Source organism: Drosophila novamexicana, unplaced genomic scaffold (assembly GCF_003285875.2).
Source record: "Drosophila novamexicana strain 15010-1031.04,08,12 unplaced genomic scaffold, DnovRS2.1 tig00004554-arrow-pilon, whole genome shotgun sequence".
Lineage (NCBI taxonomy): Eukaryota > Metazoa > Arthropoda > Insecta > Diptera > Drosophilidae > Drosophila > Drosophila novamexicana.
In genome coordinates this window covers 5,497,622-5,519,418 of record NW_020825051.1, presented here as the reverse complement: position 1 = coordinate 5,519,418, position 21,797 = coordinate 5,497,622, and the positions used below count along the sequence as shown (strand labels likewise).

Below are 21,797 nucleotides of genomic sequence, written 5' to 3'. Positions count from 1 at the left end.
CGATATCTTTGCACAGCTGCTTCTAGTTCCTTATTATAAACATTAAAATTGAACGTTGAATTTATTTAAAATCCATATAATCTGTTCCGAATTATATTTAGCCATAAAACGTGTCAAACATCTTGTTTCTCTTTCTTTTTGTATATCGCCCAACTCTGTTATTGTTGCCAGTCTTCTTTTTAAGTCAAATTTAAACTAATGACTGAGAATTTAGATTGATGCGAAACTTTGTTGCATGTCTTCATCATTCCAAGTTTGGCACTCGGTATGGGGTTCATCATCAAAAGCTCATCAGGCTACTGGTCTTGAAATTGGGTAGCGAAGGACCTTATTGCTGTTAAAGCTCATATATCTTAATGATCTGTGGCCTCAGTGCTTGGAATGTTTTTAACATGAAGATGACGTCAGTGTTGAAAGCAAAAGCTGCACACAACAAGCTTTTATTGCGGAAAGCTTACTTACCCAATTAGGAAAATTAATAAGCGTGCGCAGCACAACAGCTGTCGGATAAAAAGATATGAAAATAATCAGTGAAGGAAATTGCCAAAGAACACCCCCAGAGCCTGCTCGCCCACACCCATAACAGTGGCGAGAGCTTTAACAGAGCGCTGTTAAGCGCCTGCCGACAACAGCCAGTCAAATGCAAAGAGCGACGTCAAGAGCTCCAGCGGCCGCTGCCGCTGTCGCAGCTGACTGCAGGCAGACGGCAGCAGCGGCAGCAGCTGTTTGGGGCCAAGTGAAAAAGTTTTTTCGAGCATTTCAGTTTGGACTTGCCTTTGACCGCGTGCGGACGGCGACGCCAACGAGTTGTTGTTTGGTCGGCTTGAACTGACACTCTGTGCATGTGTCTCTGTGTGTGTGAGTGTGCGTGAGCGTGTGCGTGTGTCTCCCCTACGTTTAGCTCTTGTATGAGTGCGGGCGCCACTCTTGGTATCTGTGTGTGTGTGTGTGTGTGGGGGGGGGGGGGGGGGGGGTACCAGCAGCGGCGGCGACAGCGGCAGCGGTAATACTTATGTACACTTGATGTGTTTTTATTTATATGCGCGCTGTGCTGTTGTTGTATATTTTGTGCGTCTGTATCTGTAGCTTGAATACTTATTTTCGTTTTGTTTGTGTGCCGCTCGTCGAAAAACAACAATGTAGGTCGTGCATATTTAATATATGCAAATAAAACAAACGTATTGAAACAGGCGAGCGGTCGCAACAAAACCTACTACGCTTTTATCCCCATCTACTGCTATTTTACAACAAATACAAAACACAAACATTCACACACACAGACAGTCAGAAACAGAGACGTCGACGCCGACGCATAGCGCCTACGGCTGAGATAACAGAAACAGCGCCGCCGCCACCCCCTCAGGCAGTGAAAAGAGCGAGAGAGAGAGAGAGAGAGAGAACAAAAACGTTAAATGCCCGAAATTCACTCTCGCTGCGCTGCTCGCAGCCGGCGCGCTCTCATTTTAGGCGCGCTGTCAGCAGTGGCAGCGAACATTTGGCAGCGTTCTAATTGCGTGCGCGTCGCTGTTGCTGTTAGCGGCGACGCCGCTGTTATCTGTTGTTGTTCGCTACCGATCGTGAGTATCTTAAAGATACACCAACATCAACTCCAATACCAAGGCAGACCAGCAACAGCGGCAGCGCCGCATTCGTGTGTATCTTCTTGTTGTCTGTTTGTCGTATAAATTGAGCCGCACTTTGCTTATTCTCGAGTTTTTGCCGCTCAGACGTCGTCGTTGTAACTGCAAGCGCTGCGCTGCGAACGCGTCGCGTTTCGTTCATAAAAATATATATAAATATAATATATATATATACTGCATATCTGTAAACTGTATTCAAATAAAAAGCCAACACTCAAAATAACGTTAATAAATAATATTAATCATTTTTTTACTGCGAATTGGTTAATTCTATAAAGAAAAAACCACACACACTTACGCGCTATATGTATCTGAAAGATACAAGTGCAGCATTGACGCGCCTCAGAAGACAACACACAATATTTTAAAGCGAAAATTGTTCTATTTTTATTCGAAATACATAAAATACAGCGCCGAACTGAGAGTTTCCTCCAGCACACACACACACACACACACACACACAAACAAAATATTTGAGAATTCATTAAAAATTGCTTTGAAAATTTCCGCGTAAAATGCAATTTGAATGTTGTTAATAACTCGAGCGCGTTTTATGTGATGACAAAAATATTAAAAATATTAAAATAACAAAAATTTTCTATTGCCCGCGTGCGTGTTTTTTGTCTGTTTCCCCTCAACCGCAGCATTTAATTTTTTTCCCTCCCCCATTATGTGTGCAATTATTAAATAAATTATAATCAACAAAAAAAATATAAAAAAAATTAAATTGTGTGAATTAAAAACAACAACAACAGATCGTACAGTATTGTGGGCAGCGCGAGTCAAAAGGAAAGAGCGAGAAGGAAGCAGCAGAGAAAAGGAGAGAGAGAGAGAGAGATCGAGCGAGAGAGAGGCAGCAAAATTACACGCATATATTGCGTAGCCAAGTTCTGAATGAAAAAGTCGAGGCATACGGGCGGACAGTACAGCAGGCGATAAATGTAAGTACAGCTGGAACTGTATGAAGGCAATAAATATATAAATATATACACAAACATATTTATATATATATATATATATATATATATAAATATGTATATATGCGTGAGTGTAGCTATATTTGTCTGCAGTATAAACGAATTAACGCAGCCTTCTGGCAAAGAACTCCATTGATCTGAAACTGGTTTAATGACTGGCTTGAATTAAAGTTAAAATTATAATAAAATATATTAGATTCAGTTTTTGTATGGCAGAAATATATAAACAAAATGCCCTTTTATTAAATGCACAATAACTTTAAACAGGGCTGCCAAAGGAAATGGTTCACGGTTGGAACCTAATTGATCTAAAACTGGTTTAATGACTAGCTTAAATTTGAACTATAATAAATAATATTAGATTGAGCTTCTTTTTTTAAATGGCACAAATATATAAATTTAATAACTTTGCTTTCCTAACTTTGCTTTGCAAGCTTGAAACAACTTTATTTTTTATTAAAATATTAATTGAAGCTCCAGATTCGAAGCGGTTCGGTTTTTTTTAGATCAGTGGAAAAATTCTTTTAGAGAATATGTAAAATATATTGTCATAAAAAGAAGAACTCTCAGAAAACAGCTTTTAGATGCTTCGCTGGATTGATGATCTCTATGTTGTTGTTGTTGTTGTTGTTGTTGGGGTCTTTCCAGGCGCCAGAGAAAGTGAAACATGTAATTTTGTGTAAATGTGTGTGGACCGCAGCTGCCGACGGCCCACAAACAAATTATACGCCGTATTGAGTGAAATCGTAATAAGTTAAGAAATTTCTTAAATGCGCGGACTGTCCCTTTTCATACGCAGAAAGAGCACAAAAAGGCAACAAAAAAAATAATAATGATAAGAAAACAAAAAAAAAAAACAGCGAAAATATGCACAGAAATTCGAAAAGCAAACCAAAGCAGCCACAGAACATAAAAAAGATTCCGTTTTCATTTTCTGCCTTTTTTTGTAAGCATTTTTGTTTTGCCTCATTTTTTTGTGTAATTACATGCCGGCGCAGGCAGCTACGAAACACAACAAGGCAAAATAAATACGCACAGATAAAGATACAGATACAAATACAGATACAGATACAGATACAGCTGCAGAGAGTGCATATAATATATAAATATATATACAAACGCACTTTGGGAACGCGACAAGACAAAAGTGAAATGAAATGAGAGAGAAAAAAAAAACCAAAAAAGTGCATAAATAAATTCTTAAGCACAGCATTAAAGCAAAATGGACCTCGCAAAATCAATAAAAATTCGATTTAATTAATGTAAATGTTTACCTTGCAGCTCTCTGAAGCGCACGGTAATTGTTTAGGCCATGTTTATCTCTCGCACCGCACAGTTTGCGTAAATTTCACTTTTAAGCAAAATTGCCGAAAAAATGAGATTTTAATAAAAGAAAGCCACAGATTAAACGCTTGCGGGTTTGTTCTGGCAGCGGCGCGTTAAGCCGCCGCACAAATATGACCCATATTAGGGGGCATTATCATTAATTTGCTTAAGGATCCAAAATTAACAATTGAGATCTGAAAAGCATGAAGAACGATTTTTGGCAAACTTGCAACGCAAAAAAAAACATTTTAGGTAGTTCGCTTTTGTACTTCCTTTAAGGTTCAGTTCGTGTGAACCTTGGTTTTGGTTTTAGTTCCAATTTGTAATCAAACAATTAATTATATACTTTTTTAATATTTTAATAAATAAATTTTGTGTATTCAGAGTTCTGCTATACATATATGTTTAATGTCATAAAACTATTTTCAATTTATTTACAAACATGAAACATATGCTTTTGTGAGAGTATCATTTATTATCTTAAGTACTATAGTATGCTTTCTGTAGTCTCACAGCACTTTAGTTTTTCAACACTAGTTGCAGACTTAACACTAGTGCTTAACATGATCATTAACATGCATGTCACCTGCTGCCAGTGTGACCGTGCTTACTTTTGTCAATGCAAGCCCTTGATTATGTGACTCACTATCATACTACATATTTTTTAGTCAATTCAACTGGGTTTCGGTTCCGGTTCAGGTTCGGCAGTTTGTTATTTACTTAATCCGGCTTAAAGTTCGCTTCATAAAACATTCCAAATCGGAATCCCGGGCTCGAACCGGTTCGGTTCCAAACCGGTTGGCAGTCCCGATTCAAGCTGCCGTCTATAAATTTGTATTTGTTTTTTTTTTTTATTTTACTTTTACATATTCGTAGAGAAAGTAAATGTAATTGTACAAATAGTTTTTTTTTTATTTTGAATATATACGCTGCATACAAATCATGCTCATTATTTTATAGATATTTTATAGAGAAATTTCCAATATCCGTCCAGTATTCCAGTCTAGTATTTGTCTGGAATGAACAATGGCCCAGCATTTGCTTTTCATGCAAACTAGAATTTATTTTTATACACACGTATTTTTCTCATATATATATGTATATATATGTTTATTTTTTGGGCATAACCGAAAGCGCCGGCCATTCTAAGCCAGCAGCTCAAGCTTTGTTGTTTGTGTTAAAAGTAAAAACAACAAAAAGACAACAACAACAACAACAACAAAAAGAAGAACAACAACAACAACATTAGAGCCCGAATTCCACCTGTAATAACGTCGCAGAAAAGAGCAGCCGGGCCGAAACTGCGAAACACACCGAAATCAAGAATTGAGCAGCAAACAGAACCCGAACTCGAATCGAAACAGAAAAAAAACCAGATTTACTACTAATTTAAATTCTTGGCATACAAAAATTCTTAAAAAAAAAAAATAAATAAAAAGAAAGAAAACAACAACAAATTAAAATTGAGTTTGGAAACGCAGGCGAAATGGCTTTATTGGCAAAAAGAAATATATATTGGCTGGCCACAGTATAGCGCACTCTTTCGCACAACCTGGCCCACTCTCTTTCTCTCTCGCTCTAAATATATGCATCTTTCTCGCTCTCTCGTTATTTGTGCGTGACAAACGCCGCGAATTTCCGTTCGGTTAGCAGACGCTTCCTTTAATTTTTATTTGCGCTGACAAATGGACATATATATGGACATACACTATGGGCATACATATACCTTGGACACATGCTTTGTACAACAAATTTTACTTTTTTGGCAAAGGCAATTTGCGCTAAAAAAAAAGACATATATCCATTATTAACAAGTACATGCTGCTGAAAAATAACTAAAAAAAACAGCCCATATATACATATATATATATATATATATAATTTTTGTTATCTCTACGAGCACGTGCATTCACAATTTGTTGTCCATGGCTTTAAATACAAGAGAGCGTGCTCTAATCGGGTGTGCACGACTGGCAGATACTCCCAGTCCAAGCTGACCAAAACTCATGCATACTATATATAAGAGCTCGACTCTTGTTTAACTTCGGAACTTATAGTCCGATCTTTATGAATTTTGTGGGAATTCAATATGGAAGCGCAGATTCTTACTTTTCAAATGAGCCGTGGAGAATGTGTCAGATTATCCAAAAAATAAAATATATATAAACCCATATACTAACAAAGATTCTCTGCTGCCTGTCACATAAATTCACAGAAAACCAATATGCCCTTTCTAGCAAATTTTCATTGAGTTCCGCTCAAAACGAACCTGTAAACTACATTGTGCATGGTATCGTGGTAGTATGTTAATTTGTGAACAACAACAAATAAAAAAAATAAAACAAACTGAAAACTAAATAAATGCGGCATTAATTATGCATTTATTTAAAAGCGTATCAAGCGCCGCGGGCTATGACCAAATTTTATCATGAGTGTAAATCGTATATATACCAGATGTGTATGCGAAAACCTCGATTCGATTTGAAAACTGAAAGTTGGCCTCAAAACACGGTTCCAATTCGTTTTTTTTTGTGTTTTTTGTTTTTTTTTTTCTCAAGCCATGCATTTGAATGCGGCTTAGATAGTGCTTGATTTGGGCGTGTTCGAGTCGAGAATACTTGAGCTTGGCTTTAGATAGATATGTGGAAAATTATAAGCAATATGTTTTCTTAAGAACACAATTCATTTCTGCCTTAAAGGCTAGATCTCATGATTAGGCCAACGACTATAGATTTAAGGTTCACTCTAAGGCTAACTATGCCAAGTTATATAAATATATACATGAATTTATAGGTAGCTAAATAAATAGATAGATAGATCGTTTTGTAGATATAAAGATTTAATGATATATAGACATACATAAGTTTCGGAACAACATTTTCCACATTCAGCTTACAACACTGGTTCATCTCATTTTCGCCAATATCTAATTTGTTATTAAACAATTTTAATACATTTAATAGTTAGACTTCTTAGTTATACTTCTGAGCTGAGCCTCCATTCTCTTCAACCTAAAACAAAATTAGGTTTTTTAAGCTCTTTTCTTAAAAGTAGAATATTGTCTCGGTACGGATTTGATTTAAAATGAACCAAACTGGTGTTTTACTTGCGAACTAGTTCGTTCTTAAATCCGATTTGCAACCTTGATATTATCAACGCAATTGCGGAGCTGTAAGAATATGTAAACGAGGCTGCGTGCAAAAGTCAACTACCACACACACACGCACACACGCACGCACACACACACATACATTGCGTGCTCTAAGTGATTTCAAAATAAGCCACAAGAAGAGTAACTTGAAGTCGACAGCCCATCGACGGACTGCCACACCCTCCGCCCGCACTGCCCCCCCCTCGACCCGACGACTCGCACGCATCTGTATCTTGTTTTGCTCGCGTCGCGTCTTTAGCAAGTGATTTCAATTTAATTGACAGTCCTTGAACTTGACTTAAAGGCAACCACAACACAAACAACTTATACAACAACAACAACAACTTCGACAACAACAAAATATGCAGAGGCAACCGGCAACAACCGGCAAATCAATGTGCCACACAGCCTCCTCCATCAGCTCGCAGAACTCTCTGGCAAATGTCAAAAGTTTAAGTTCTCATTCTTTCAATTTTTTCGTTGTTTTTTGTTTTTTTTTTTTTTTTTGGTGTTGTTTTTTTCCTCTCTATGAAAATCTATGCGCCATACATTATTCAAAAATCTAGTGCTAACAAATAAAGCATAACAATATGTTATTTGTGCGTGTGGCTTTTTTTTTTTTATTTTTTGTCCTCTCTTGGCTTTTGCTAATTTATACGACTTTAAACGACTTGGCGGGTTTTTTTTCTAGATACTCTATTTTCTAGATACTCTATTTGTCATCATAAGATGAGAAGGGTTTTCTGTCTAACTTATAATAAAAATTATTATTTTTGGTGTTTAGCATATCAGGTTTTTTAATTATTATTATTATTATTATTATTATTATTATTATTATTATTATTATTATTATTATTATTATTATTATTATTATTATTATTATTATTATTATTATTATTATTATTGTTATTATTATTATTATTATTACTATTATTATTATTATTATCATTATTACATCAATTTTATTATTCATTCATTATTCTCAATGTTTAAGAAAGAGTCTTTAATTGTTTGCTTAAGTCAAATTTTATTTAGTTTTTTGCATTTTCATGTTTTGCTATTAGTTGACGAACTTGAAAAGCAAATAATAAATTCGGAGAGGAGCAGACAGAGAGAGTGAGAGCGAGATGGAAAGGTAGAGAAAATTGAGAGTTAAGCGCGATTGACAAGAGAGGCGTGGCTGCGTTCTTCACGACTTTTAAGCGCAAAAAAAAAACAATTTTGTTAATCTGCTTGTCGTCGTTTTTTGCAAAATAAATCTTAAGAGCACATGGAGATAGACGTTCTGTATGAATATACATATATTGTGAAAGAGAGAGAGAGAGAGAGAGAGCGAGAGAGAGGGACGTTTGACTGTAGCATATATAATTTATATTGAAAGCATGCGTACGCCACGCATTCTGAAAGATGGATATGAATATGAATATGTACATATATGTATATATATATATATGCATGTATGTGTGTATCTATGTTTCTATATATTATATATATTGTATATACGAATAAGTATCTCACATGCGACCATTTCATTCAGTGCGCCTCGATGCATGTATGTGTGTGCGTGTGTGTGATGTGTGCGAGAGCTATGAATGGTTAATACTAGACATGGCCCATAGGAAAAGGTTGCCTATACCACCCCCCCCCCCCTCCTTCCCCCTCCTTTGCCCAGCAGCTTGAGCAGGCTTATAAAAATTCAATTATGACTCGGCAAGTTGGCAACACGTGTCGGTTTTGAAATGCTTTCGGTTTTCTATTTCGATTTTTTTATGATCTTTTTTTTTTTTTATTATTTTTCGCTTTTTTTTGGTGTGTGGATGCCTGAAGAAAAATTCATGGACTTGGGCTGCTCTTGAAGCGCACAGCTATTGTTGTGCCCGTGTGTGCGAGTGCTTGTGTGTGTGTGTGTGTGTGTAGTATACGCCCCGTGGGCTCATAAAAACAAAGCGCACGCAGCGAGAAGATAAATAGCCGCAGGTGACAAAACGATATTCAAATGCATAACTTGATATTCAATAGATAAACCGAAATCCAGAGCTCGTATAATAAAAGTAAATGAAACCAACACACACACACACATACACGCAAACACATGTGTGTGTGTACAATTTTTTGAGCGAGTTGAAGAAAAAAACTTTCACCCGCAAATGATCTATGGACACAAAAGCCAGCCTCAAGACTTTCGCATTCAAATCGATGAAGCCAGAAGCCAAACGCGTTCAAGTACACACATCTAATTACACTCAAAAAAAATTGAAGAATCCCCCGAAAAAAAAAACTGATTAGAAATCAGTTGTCGTCGACAAGAACTTACTTTCACAAAATCGAAATTCAAGTTCATGGCAAGAGATTGGCAAACTTTGAAGGCAACTCGCACAATTTCCCAAAAATGTACGCCTATCTCTAGCTCTATATAGTATATGCCTGAAGACTTGATGACGTTGCTATCAAAAAAAAAATATTAAACATCGATAAGTAAAAGTTCTCAAATCAAGATAGTGTGCGTGTATTTTCTGCATAGACTGTTCGGAAAAAAAGTGCGTGTGCGTGAGATACGCCGAGATTGTGGGGGCGCCTATAAGAAAAAAATATAAACCATGAAAAAGTCCATAATATTTTGATTTCTTTTTGTGTGTCAATGAACTCGCTTGAACTAAATTCTTTTTTTTTTTTGTATGCTTCCTAGTTTTATTGGCTTTTGTTTTATGCCCATTTAATTTTGGTTTATTTTCATTTTTATTTACACTTTGTTCGTGTGCGTTATCTGAAGGAAAAAAATAAAACTAAAACAAAATATTGTGTAGGCCGCTTTCTTGAATGCGTCTAGAAAAGAAAAGTTATGACAAATTCTTTGAGAGCTCTGATAAACGTATTTAGTCGCTTGATAGCGCTTGGATTTGGTTGAGAAATCGGGGCAAGAGGTCGGATTTAAATGTGTCGTATAATATTAGTTAGGTCTGTGTAAAAAGGGGAATCTACAGAGGCGAAGTCCGGCTGAAATCATAAGAATCAAGGTATAATAATGATAATTAAATATAATGCATAAGTTAAATATGCAACTGTTAAGTTTTTCCTAGCCTCTTCCTCATGACAGACCTGGCGGACTTATTGATAAGGTCTATATATATTTTATGGCAGACAATTTGAGCACAACTCAGTTGCTTTTGTGTTTGCCTGATAAGCCCCTAGCCGGGAATGCACGGCCTGCAAAAAAGTCCCGCTCACAGCGATGCGTCCACTCAGAAGTGAATCCCAGTTTTTTTTCGTTCAGCTATAAAAGCTCCAACTTGAGCTCTAGCCGAACACAGTTGAATTTTGCCAATCAAAGTATTCCCAGCTCCGACGAAAGATGTCTGCCAATAAGTCTTACATCCTGCTGCTCCTCGCCTGCTGCCTGGCTGCGCTTGCTGTTGCGGATGTGCTTCCGGGTACTCCAGCTGACAGTCTGATACGACGCCAGAGATCGCCGCAGCCGCAGCACGGCTCTGTGGTTGTAACAGCTGGCAAGGATGAGGCGGGACGTCAGGCGGGCGTCCAGTATAATCAAAATCTCTTCACTAGTCGCGATGGGCGCGGCAGCATAGATGCCTACGCGAATGCCAATCGCAATTTTGATCAGAACCGCAACAATTACGGCGGCGGCATTCAGGGTAGATGGCGTTTCTAATTATCAGACTATATGCCCATCTGATTCACAGCAATAAAGTGTAAATAGATATAAAGAATCCGTGACTGTTTACTTATAATGCCGAAAATCTGAGGCATTCGAGAGAGTTTTCTATTTTTAAATCTGCTAATTTGTTCAGATTTTAAAAAGGAAATCTGTTAAATTATGCTTAGGTCTTTAAGTGGCCCGTGCTCTGATAAGAAACTCAGGGATGCATAGGCCATAAAGAGCAGAGTATATGTGGGATAGATAAGAGGCAAAAGTCGATGCTCGATTGAATCAATTTTTACTGTCTCAGCAGCCTTTTAATTCTACATACATATATATATCTATAAAATGCAGCGGCCACTTAGAGTAGTTGCCGACTAACTAAAACTAAACTATTGTATGGCTATAATATAAGGGATATATATTTCACAGCCTCTTCCATATTGCAGACCTGTGGGGCTTATTGATAAGGTTTGTATATTTTATGGGGATGAACGGCCTATTAATCATAGTTATATGTCGAATCGGAAGTGAATCCAGTTGTTGTCCGATCGACTATAAAGGCTCCAACTCGAGCTCGAGCTGGACACAGTTAAATTTTTCCAATATATACACATCTGATTCATAACAATGAATTGTAGATATATATAAAGAAGTCGTGACTGTTTACTTATAATACCAAAAAATCAGAGGCTTGAGTGACAGTTTTCAATATTCAAAGCTCGACCTATGCTGTAGCTGCACATTTCTTTAGAGCTTCAAAAGGAAATCTTTAAAGAATTTGATAAGAAACTCAGGGATGCATAGGCCATAAAGTATAGAGTATATATGGTAGACATATATGATAGATAAGGGGCAAAAGTTGATGCTCAAATGAATCATATGAATCTGTTGTCTCAGCAGCATTCAATTCGGCTAGAACTCGCAACTGCAAAGGAGTATTTCGAATTACTACATACAAACATACAAATACTCGAATATGCTGGGGACATATCCATAAAATGCAGTGGCTATTTACTTAGAGTAGTTGCCAACAGCAACAAAAACAACAGCAGTATATACACACACACAAAAAAGGGGAAGCTATAACAAACATAAAAAAATGAAAGAACAAAACATTTTGCCTTGCCAAGCAGACTATTAAATACCCTATGCAGCAAGCGATAACCACTTAAGAGTTAAAGAAAGGAATCAACAATAAAACCTTATCACTTCCTTTGCTAAATGCGATCTGGCAACGCTGTCATGTGTTAGCCTCATTAAGTTGGCTGCGCTAGATGAAATACATTGTTGTAAATGCCACACACATTTGATATGACACAAGTTCATGATGTAGCTGATATGCCCGGCAGCTGCTGGCATTTGTAGAGTATACGAAGAAGTACTAAAAGTCATGAGTCGTTGGGTTCAATGCACTCCTCGCTGGCGCTGCCGGCGTTGTGTAACCAATAAAAATTGATTCTGTTGCGTGCGGGCAGCGGCGGCTTACAGGGGCGACAGGGGTAACAGGGGCAACAACAACAATACACTGTGAGAAAGTCTTAATGGAAGTCGCCTGCACTTTTGGGGTTGCATTTGATGCATTCGCTCTTAACGCCCGTTTCGGGCAGTGCGCGCAATGGGAAGTTATCTAGAAAAAAGCATTTAAATGGAGGAAAGGCAGAGGGTGCGAGGCGTCTGCTGTTTGATTGCATGACTAACAGTAATTACTTTCGCTTTCCGTTTGCTCAGCTGGCAAATCGATAAAAACACAACAACAAAAATTAAAGTCCCATTCAAGAATTTGAGAATTGAAATGCTTGACCCACGCAAATGCACATTTGAGGCAGAAATTCCGAGGATTATTTTTGGGAAAGTGCGCAGGAGACGCCTGAAAGGGAGGGACGGGTTCAGGGGCATTTACGAAAAAGAGGCAGCTGCATGGAAAATGACTTTCCATTTTCATTTAACAATAAGCAATCAATTGCAACAACAACAACAACAACAGCAACAACAACATGCTGCAAGTTCAAAGCAAAGCTAACGATCTATTAGAAGAAAGTAAAAACAACTAACAAAACAAAACACAATGAGAAGACAAAAGAGACGCCTCCTACTCACACGCCAGGTGAGCAGCTGCCGGGCAGCTGTCAGCTGATGCCAATCAGACAAGGAGAGCGAAACAGAGAGACAGAGAGTGAGGGAGAGGGAAAGAGCGAGGGAGAGTGGGAGAGCGAATGGGAAAATCCGTGTGTGCACCGTTAACTGGTTTTCATTTTCGGCTTGGAAAAACCAAACGCTTGTTGCCATTTTTAGTGGCAAAAAGCGGCGACTGCATCATAATGAAAGTGAAATGCATTGCGCAGATGGCAGCGATGGCAGTTACCAGCTACAGATACAGATACAGATACAAATACAGCCGCAGATGCAGATACAGATACAAATGCGGCAGAGAGAGAAAGAGAGACGCTCACACACACACACACACACACACGGACAGCGGCAAGTAAGTCAAGTGCAGTTGCCGTTTGTTGCAGCATGAAGTGCCACATACACGCACACACACACACACACACACACACACAGCTGCAACTGTTTATGGTCAGAAACTTGCGCGGAATGCAAGCGCAGGCGCAGGCGCATCGTCATCGACTGCCGCAGTCGCTGACTTATTTGGCATTTCTCATTTAATTGGCAAGAAAAGCGTTTGCCAGGCAATTTGCATACACATTGATGAATTATGTCAAGCCAAAGATACAAATGTATCTGCAGACATGCTACTGTATCCCATGGATAAACACTTCAATGTCAGCTCAGCTTCGAAGGCCGCCAGCAGTTTTCTCTGCACTTGAGGTTTTATCTGCCGCTGTCGCATCTTACATACAATGCAAAGATACATTGCGTACTTATTGAGATACATTACATGCAGGCACATGTATTTATGTATCTACATGAATGCAGCTCTGTGTCATGTAGTTCAATAACTCGATGACATTGAGAGTGGACGGCGTGTTACTTTGCATTGCGGTAGGACCAATGTCGACAAAGTAACTTCAGACAGTTTAAATGCAGATTGATGCACATTTATGCTGTAGCGAGTACTTTTCTGAGGCGTGCAACACAATGTGGCAGGCACACGATGCCAAATAGCTTTAAGGGCCAACATGTGCTTGGCTTAGAAAGGCTTCTAAGCGAGAGTCTTAACTGCAAGCGATTGCTCCAATAAGACCCATATTATATAGTACTTCGATTTGATGCAATTTTGCAGATAGAAACATTTGAAGAACAGAAACTAACAGAACTAGCCTGGCTATATTGACTCGGCTGTAGACACTTGTGAAAAATATATATACTTTATGTGGCAGGGGATGTCGCCTTACTTTCTAAGGCCTTACTTCTCATGCCAATATAATATTGCCCTCTGTAAGAACTGCAAAAAGGCAGAAATAATCAAATATTCGCGAAGTTGTTCAACACTAACTACTCGTGATCGAGGACAGAGTGCCAGAGAACTAGTTCACTTTGTAATGGCTTTGGGATCATTTAGCCCCTGTCAACACTGGCAGCAAAGCTTACAAATGCAATTAATTGATTTAAAATAATCAACTTACTAAAACATGTCGAGTTCACATCTTATTTAAATTCCTGGAATAAAGCGCCTGCACCTTTCCAAAAAGTTGTCTTAAATAAAGGCATTTCTCTGCGCATTTTATTTGTGATCAAGTCACAATAAGTTAACCTCTATTTGTAAGCCATGTGAATAATGTGCATAGCTAAAGCAACAACAGTGAGAGAACTGAAACAACAATAACAACAACAATGCAATGTTGTTTTTTGTTGTTGTTGTTGTCTGTTACATTTCACTGGTTTTGAAAGTGAACGTTTGCGCAGGCGGAATCGGAATCACGACTCGCAGGCATTGTGGACAGCAGCACAGTGGGGCAAATGCAATGTAAATGTGATTTGTTGTTATCATATTTGCACACAATGTTGTTGTTGTTCCTGTTGTTGTTGTTGCGTGTCTGCATCTCTGTTATTGTTGCTGCTGCTGATAAGACGTTGAATGCGATTACCAAAACGCACAGGCGAATGCGAATGCACACGAAAAACCCAGCCAAAAACAAGTTGTAACTTGACCCACGTTGTTGTTGCAGTTGCTGTTGTTGCAGTTGTTGTTGTTGTTGTTGTTGAATCAACAGCAGCGTGGGTGAAATCCCAGAGATACATAAATTTTTCGGCGTCGTGTTGCTGCTGTTTTTACTTTTCCAACGCGCCTACAAATGATTTATAATATATTTTTTATACATTTTTTTACTGTGATTTTTCGCAGTTATCTCTTACTTATACCCTGTAAACTGTGCACGCAAGGTATAGCAACTTTAGCTGCAGCTGAAATGAAAAATCCTTCGTTTTGCCTGCAACGAATGCTCTTCAAAAATCTTCAAAAAATATTATGCAGGGCATCTCACGGCTCGAAACTCTCTTGATTTGATTTTGAACATTTGTTTCTTTTTTTTATAACATTTTTGCGCCGATACAGATACATTTTGGCTTGCATATCTCTTGAGTTACATTTTTGTAGCGTCTGCGTCTGCCGGATAGACAACGACGACGACGACGACGACGACGGCGGCGCGACGTCCGTTCGCTGCGTAGGCAGCTGCATCAGGTTGACCCAGTTTTCGCTTTTCATACCCAAGCGGGCAGTCAGGGAGGCAGGCGGCGGCAGGCCCGTCTTTGTGTTGTGCTGGGGAATCGTCTTGTTTGATTTTTGTGAAAATTATACGAAATGCAATTTTTAAGTAGACTTGTTTTATGTGTTCGCTTTAATTTATGGCATTTGGCCGCTCTGCTCGTAAATCGCACAACAACGCTCAATCAATTTAACACACATTTTAAACCACAACAAAAAATAAAAAACCCACCCGCGCATGCCACTTATTCAATTGAATGGCCACGTAACCCGCTGTGGAGCGACAAAATTCCTACTAAACTAGTTTTGCGGCTGCCTTTGAGTGCGTGAGTTCTGCCTGGTCTTGTCTCGTTGACAATTTGCAACAATTTGCATGCCACATTGTTGCACACAAGTTGCCACTTTGAATGCAACCGCAAATAAGTAACAACAATGAGGCAAATCAAGCGCGTCCAAATGCAATGCGCGTGCACTAAACGGCATGAAAGTGTTTTACTTTTCTGATTATATGCATTATTTGCGAATATGTATGCACTCGCTTGCAAATTGTGCACCAGGCCGTGCAGCTTAGCTGCGTACAACGCGGCGTATACGTGATTTGCGCGAATATTGCGCATACGCCAAGTGGGCAAACGTGGCCAAGACGCCCATATAATTACGTCTGATTTATGTGGGGGTGAGGCTGCAGCTTTGAGGGCATATAAACTACAGCCATATGCATATATTTAAATTTTTTTTTTTGTAAAAGAATATATATATATTTACCTACATATGTATAGAAATATACATTTATGTACATTCATTAGCAGCAGCAAAATAACATAGCTGCGATTTAACATAGCTGATATGTTAACATAGCTGAGATTTTAAGGTTAACATAGCGTAGCTGAGATTTTAAGCTATTTTATTTTGCTGCATTCAATTTGTTTTATTGGAATGTATTTGGACAGGGGGTTTGCGCTCCCTACTTATAAATACTTACACACACACACACACACAACCAGCACAAGACGTTTGTAGCACTTGTGCCATTTGCATTTAACAAAAAGTAAACAACCGCAAAATGCAACTGACAGCACTTGAAAATACAAATTGGCCAAGCGGCTATGTGGGTTGTGTGCCGCACACACTCACACACACAGACACATCGCCAAGGTAGGCTCGTCCATAAGCAGGCAAAGTCAATGCACTTTTCACACACATACCCACACACATGCAATTGGCGAGCCTGTTGCCTGTCCATGTGCGTGTTTAAGTTTTGCAATATTTTCATTTTCATTTCGAATTTTAATTTCATTTTCATTTCGCTGCCGCGCACTCTCTCAATGCGTCAACGTCGCCGTCACCGTCGCTGTCGGCGCCAGCGTCACGCTGCGCTGCTTTTGAGTTTATACGCAGCAGATCGACTGCTGCAGTTGCCGCTGTTGCATTTTGCTGATCAATTTCACTTTCACTAATTATGTCACAATAAAAGCAAATGGCCAAGCGCCTTAATGATCATTAAGACTTAGTGAGTGCACATCAGCTCATAATTACGAGCGCCTCCTCTCTGCCAGCCCACCTGCTCTGTCAGCTGCCTATGTCTAGACAATTGTCTGGCATTTTTTATTTTTGGCCATTGCGCAATATTCTTTGTGTTGTGTATCATGTAATGCGACGCCCTCTTTTTTGTGTGTGTGTGAGAGAGAGATAGCGCAACCTCTGAGCTTTAGGGGTTGAAATATTTTGTAGGGCGTTTACCGTTTTATTGCGTCGTTAGCTTTTCGGCGCACTATTTATTTTGTTGTCGTAGGTCCCCGGTCCCCAGCCAAACAGACGTAGCTTAAATAACGCAGTCGCGGCAAATGCTATGCAAAGTTTATCAACGTCTTATACATATGTGTGCATGCATGTGTGTGTCACTTTTACAATTAAACACCAAATCATTGATTATTCCACTTTTGTAACTTAGAAATAAAAGTCTACTACTATTTATGTTATTGCAATGTTAACAGCCCAAAAGTGCAGCAGAAAGTGCAAGTTACCGACTGCGCTGCTCTCAGTGACTGCGCTGGAGCTTTTTTTTCTTATTTCTTATGCTCGCGCTCTCTGTGCTGTCACGCTCGCTCTCTCGCTCTCGCTTTGGCAAAATTATTGGAATTGCACAAAGAAAAGTGAATCGTTGAGCGGGAAGCTCCGAGCTGCACAGATGCTTTTGCATTTGTATGCGTGCGCTGCGCTGCACAGCGATTGTGTAAGTTTTTACATTGGGGCAGCTGCAGCTACAGCAGCGGCAGAGGCAGCGCCAGCAGAGTCTGCGGCTGAAACTGAAATTGAGACTGAGATTAACTCAAAAACTTGTTTTATGCTACTTGTTGTTGTTGTTGTTGTTGTTGTTGTTGTTGTTGTTGTTGTTGTTATTGTTGTTGATGCAACGCTTGGCAACACTAGCCTGGGTCGACGGCTGCTGGGTAGCTGGCTGGAGGAGGGGCACGGCTGGACCACCCCTAGCAACGATTTACGACCAGAGTAATTAGAGCAGTTGACGTCGCCGCTGGCGTTGGCGTCGCTGTGGCAGCGCTGCAGCTTTAAGTGCATGCTAAGCTTTGGCAGCGAGTGCAGCGTTGCATTTATGTGTGTCTCTCTCTCTCTCTTTCGGAGTGTGAGTGTGTGTGTGTGTGTGAGTGTATATGTGTTTCTGTGTGTGACTGACCTATCTCAATGCAATGCGAGTTGAGCTGTTGCTTTTGTTACACACACGCATACACACACACACACACACACACCCATGGCAGAGCGAACGAAACAGACATTTGCGCTCATTTATCTTTTATTTTTATATACAGTTGATTGCTGTTGTTGTTGTTGTAGTTGCAGTTGTATAGTTGTTGTTGTCGTCATTTGTAGTTGCTGCTGGCGTGCAGCCATTGTCGCTGCTCGTTCACATCGATTTCAGTTGTTGTTGTTGTGATTGTTGTTGTAGACAGCATTTGCATTCATTGTACACTTTGCCCCCTTGTAATGCGTTTTTTATTGCATATTATTTTTTGTTGCAATGCAAAAAATTGTTTAAATGCTCGTTCATAAATTGTTTTCACACGCAACCCAGCGGCAAACTAGTTTTGCTGATCAGCTCAAGTTGCTGTTAATGTTGCTGTTGTTGTTGTTGTTGTTGTTGTTGTTGTTGTTGTTGTTCTAGTTGTTGTTGCTGCTGCTGCTGTTGCTGCTCTCATTCTTGCTGTCGTTGTTTTATGGCTGTTAATCACTTCTGCTATAATTATTATGAGCCAACTAAACGTGCAGTCTGTAATGGTTGTTGCTCTTGTTATTGTTTTTATGGCAAGCATTTTGCATTTAAACTATTCTGCAAAAAAAAAACAGCTATTCAATTAAGATTGCCAAGTTTTACATACAAAAAAACCTTAATTCTTTACATAGCCAAGTTCTTTAATGACTTAAAAAGTGTTTTTAATATAAAAAACAAATATTTATATATATTTAAAAATGTATAATTAAGTACCTCAAAGTAAAGAGTATATAATATTTAATATAAATATATATAAATTATATAAATTGCAGATCAATCAGTTGTTCAATCTTTATCGGCACGTATAATTATTTATAAACATTACTAACTTTTATTATTTCTCAATTATTTTGCAGTTACCAGTCCCAAGCCAACTTCAACTAAGTAAACAATAAGTAAGTAAATGACTTTTCAAATAACCAACAAAAAAACCAAATACGCATCCGTGTATTGGGCCCAACCTTAAATAAACACTTAATTTCAAATGTAACGCAAAAAAAAAAGCCACTTGGCGCTTCACAAAAGACACGCAAGAGCATAAAAACAAAAAACAAATAACCAAAAAATAAGAAATGAAGAAAAATTATGCACAGAATTTTAAACAATTGAAAATATTGTTAAAAGAGTGGTGAGGGGTGGAGGGGGAGGGGGGGGGGCAGTTAAAAAGTGCGGCGCAAAAAACTGCTAAGTACTTTCATAAACAAATAATGATGAATAAGAGACCTCGAGCAGAACCTGTGACCAGAGAGCCCAAGCGAACCCCAGGCCCATGCCCATGCCTCTCTGGGCAACCACTTGACACTTTGAGTATAGCTCCCAGATACAAATAGATCTCATAGAGCGTTGGGCATGACGCATGACTAAGGCTATGCGAGGGGTCTGTGTGTATCCGACCATAATTGGGCGTTAATTGCAAAAATCAATGCACATCATATACTACAAATTTACGAGTATTTTTGCTAAATTGGCCGCAGCAGCCAAAAGCCAAAAAGAAATCAACGTCAACGGCAAAGCAATTTATAAGACTTCAATTAGCGTTATAACGGTACCGCGGCCTGAACATTTAAGGCAACTTAACACCTCAGCGCACCTTGTTGCCAGCAGCAGCAGCCATTGGACCTGTCCAGGCCAGGACCTGCACAAAAAGCCGCTTAAATCAGCAGCTCAATCAATCAGACGAAAGGTTCTGTTTAAATTAAGAACAAATATTTTCGTACCTTTATTTTTTCATCTTATTTATTTAGTTTTATAAATGGCAGCCGCAACGCACTCTTGACGTTGACAACGATGACTCCTTCTGCGCAGCACAGTGGCGCAATGCTCATATAAAATGGGGCTAAATTATTAAAAATTATATTTATTGCCAAAAGAGATTTGTTAAGCTTCGAGAAACCCAAATTTGATCTTTGTTAGTTTATTGGAAGTCACTTTTAGAGATTACATTAAGTTTTTTCAAGTCAAATGAATTCAGTTACATTTTTTCCATTTTTTTTTCACGATTCTCCACACATTTTTTTCTTTTTCCATTCGTATATTTAAATCAACTTGAATTTTTTAAAAAATAATTGCGCTCTATTCAGCTGAAAATATTCCGATTCGTACAATTTTTTCACAAAAAGTGCGCTACATTTATTTTCTACCCAAAATTGCCAACTAACAAATATGTTTAGACAAATGCAATTATTGGAACCAATGTAAATTATGCTCGCATTTTGCTTCTGTTTTGTTTTAAGCAAATTGCTTGACTTCATTATTGGCTTATTATTTAGTATACATTTAAATTCTAATTTGATTCTTAATTTAAACAAAATGAACTTATTAACCAGAAAGTTAACGAGCTCGCATTTCAAGCTTCTACTGTCATAAAATGTACATAAAATTCTAAAAATTAGAGTAACAAAAAATTAAGTTCATTTTTAAAGCAATTTTGCCACACTGTGCGCAGAAATGACAAATGTAAATTGTGGCGGGAAAACAAAAGGCAATCGCTTGCATTTATTTTACCCTTTTTTTCTTAGAGGGTATTATAAGTTTTTCATGAGATGTGTAACGCATAGAAAGAGTCATCTCCGATCTCATAAAGTATATATATTCTAGATCAGCGTCAACAGCCGATTTGAGATAGCCTTAAGCCATATCCATCGACCGTCTGTCTCTTTCTCTATCTCTCAGTTTAGCTATCCTCTTGAACCATTGCATAGGTCCGCCTTTCTGTTGCAGGCCAACCCAACTTGGCATTTATAAGTCTTACTATGCTCCTCAAATATATATACACCAAATCTTCTTAAGATCGGGCTATTATATCATATAGCTTCCATAGAAACGAACAGTCGAAAAGTCTGGTTTAGTATGAAAAAATTGTTCGTTTTTCCAGATATCTTGATCAAACCTGGAATTCATAAGTTCCATTATGCTTCTCATATCTAAGATAAGATCTTGCGTATATCTTATCAAAATCGGACCATTATATCATATAGGTATCAAAAGAACAATCCGGTCGAAGAGTAAGACATCTTTTTTGTTCATCAAGATATCTTGACCAAACGCGACATTTATTAGTTTCAAAATCTCATTAACTCTGGAGCACTATATCATATAGCTGCGGTCGAAAAGAAAAGGTTCTTGTATGGCAAATTATTCTGTTATCCAAGATATTTTCATCAAACTCAGCATTTGCTAGCTTGACTCTTCTCACCTGTCTACAAGGGTATTAAAACTTCGGCTTGCCAGCGATATCCTTACTCTCTCGTTCATACCAATTTTTGTCGGCAATATGCTTAAACAAATTTGAACATCTTCTTCTTCTGCTGGTGCTGCTGCTGCTGCTGCTGGTGGTTCTTTTGAGCTGCGCCGAGCTGTGATCTGCGCGGCAGATACGGAAAACCAAATTGGAACGCTTCAGTTGGCCAGGACGGGCTGGTGCCGGGCTGGTGCCGGGCCAGCTCCCGACTTAATGCAGTCCTCTTAAAATGCATTTTTGATTGCATTTCATTAGGTTCGTTCTTTTTTGTTGTGTCTTTATTTATTTTTATTTTTTACATTTTGTTGTGTTTGTTTTTTTATTTTTTTGCTTTGTATTTTTTTGGCAGG

General features: G+C 38.5%; 2 protein-coding genes across 3 annotated transcripts in view; both read left to right on the top strand.

Annotated features, from left to right (window-relative positions):
- LOC115769896 (solute carrier organic anion transporter family member 74D) overlaps nucleotides 1-21,797 on the top strand; it is a 39,774-nt gene that overhangs the window by 8,105 nt on the left and 9,872 nt on the right. The window contains exons 1-2 of one of the 2 annotated variants that reach the window (XM_030714914.1): nucleotides 2,347-2,581; nucleotides 19,064-19,102. The gene's annotated coding sequence lies outside the window, so the exon portion shown is untranslated. Of the gene's footprint in view, nucleotides 1-2,346; nucleotides 2,582-19,063; nucleotides 19,103-21,797 lie in introns of those variants that run through there. The other variant, XM_030714913.1, reaches the window with a different exon arrangement.
- On the top strand, nucleotides 10,439-10,777 carry LOC115769901. The gene has a single exon (XM_030714922.1). The coding sequence runs from the start codon at nucleotides 10,444-10,446 to the stop codon at nucleotides 10,759-10,761; it is 318 nt and encodes a 105-aa protein (XP_030570782.1). The 5' UTR covers nucleotides 10,439-10,443; the 3' UTR covers nucleotides 10,762-10,777.

Bases quoted from the DNA above. Each gene is read 5' to 3' on its own strand.
- LOC115769901 (XM_030714922.1), top strand. From the start codon at position 10,444: ATGTCTGCCAATAAGTCTTACATCCTGCTGCTCCTCGCCTGCTGCCTG.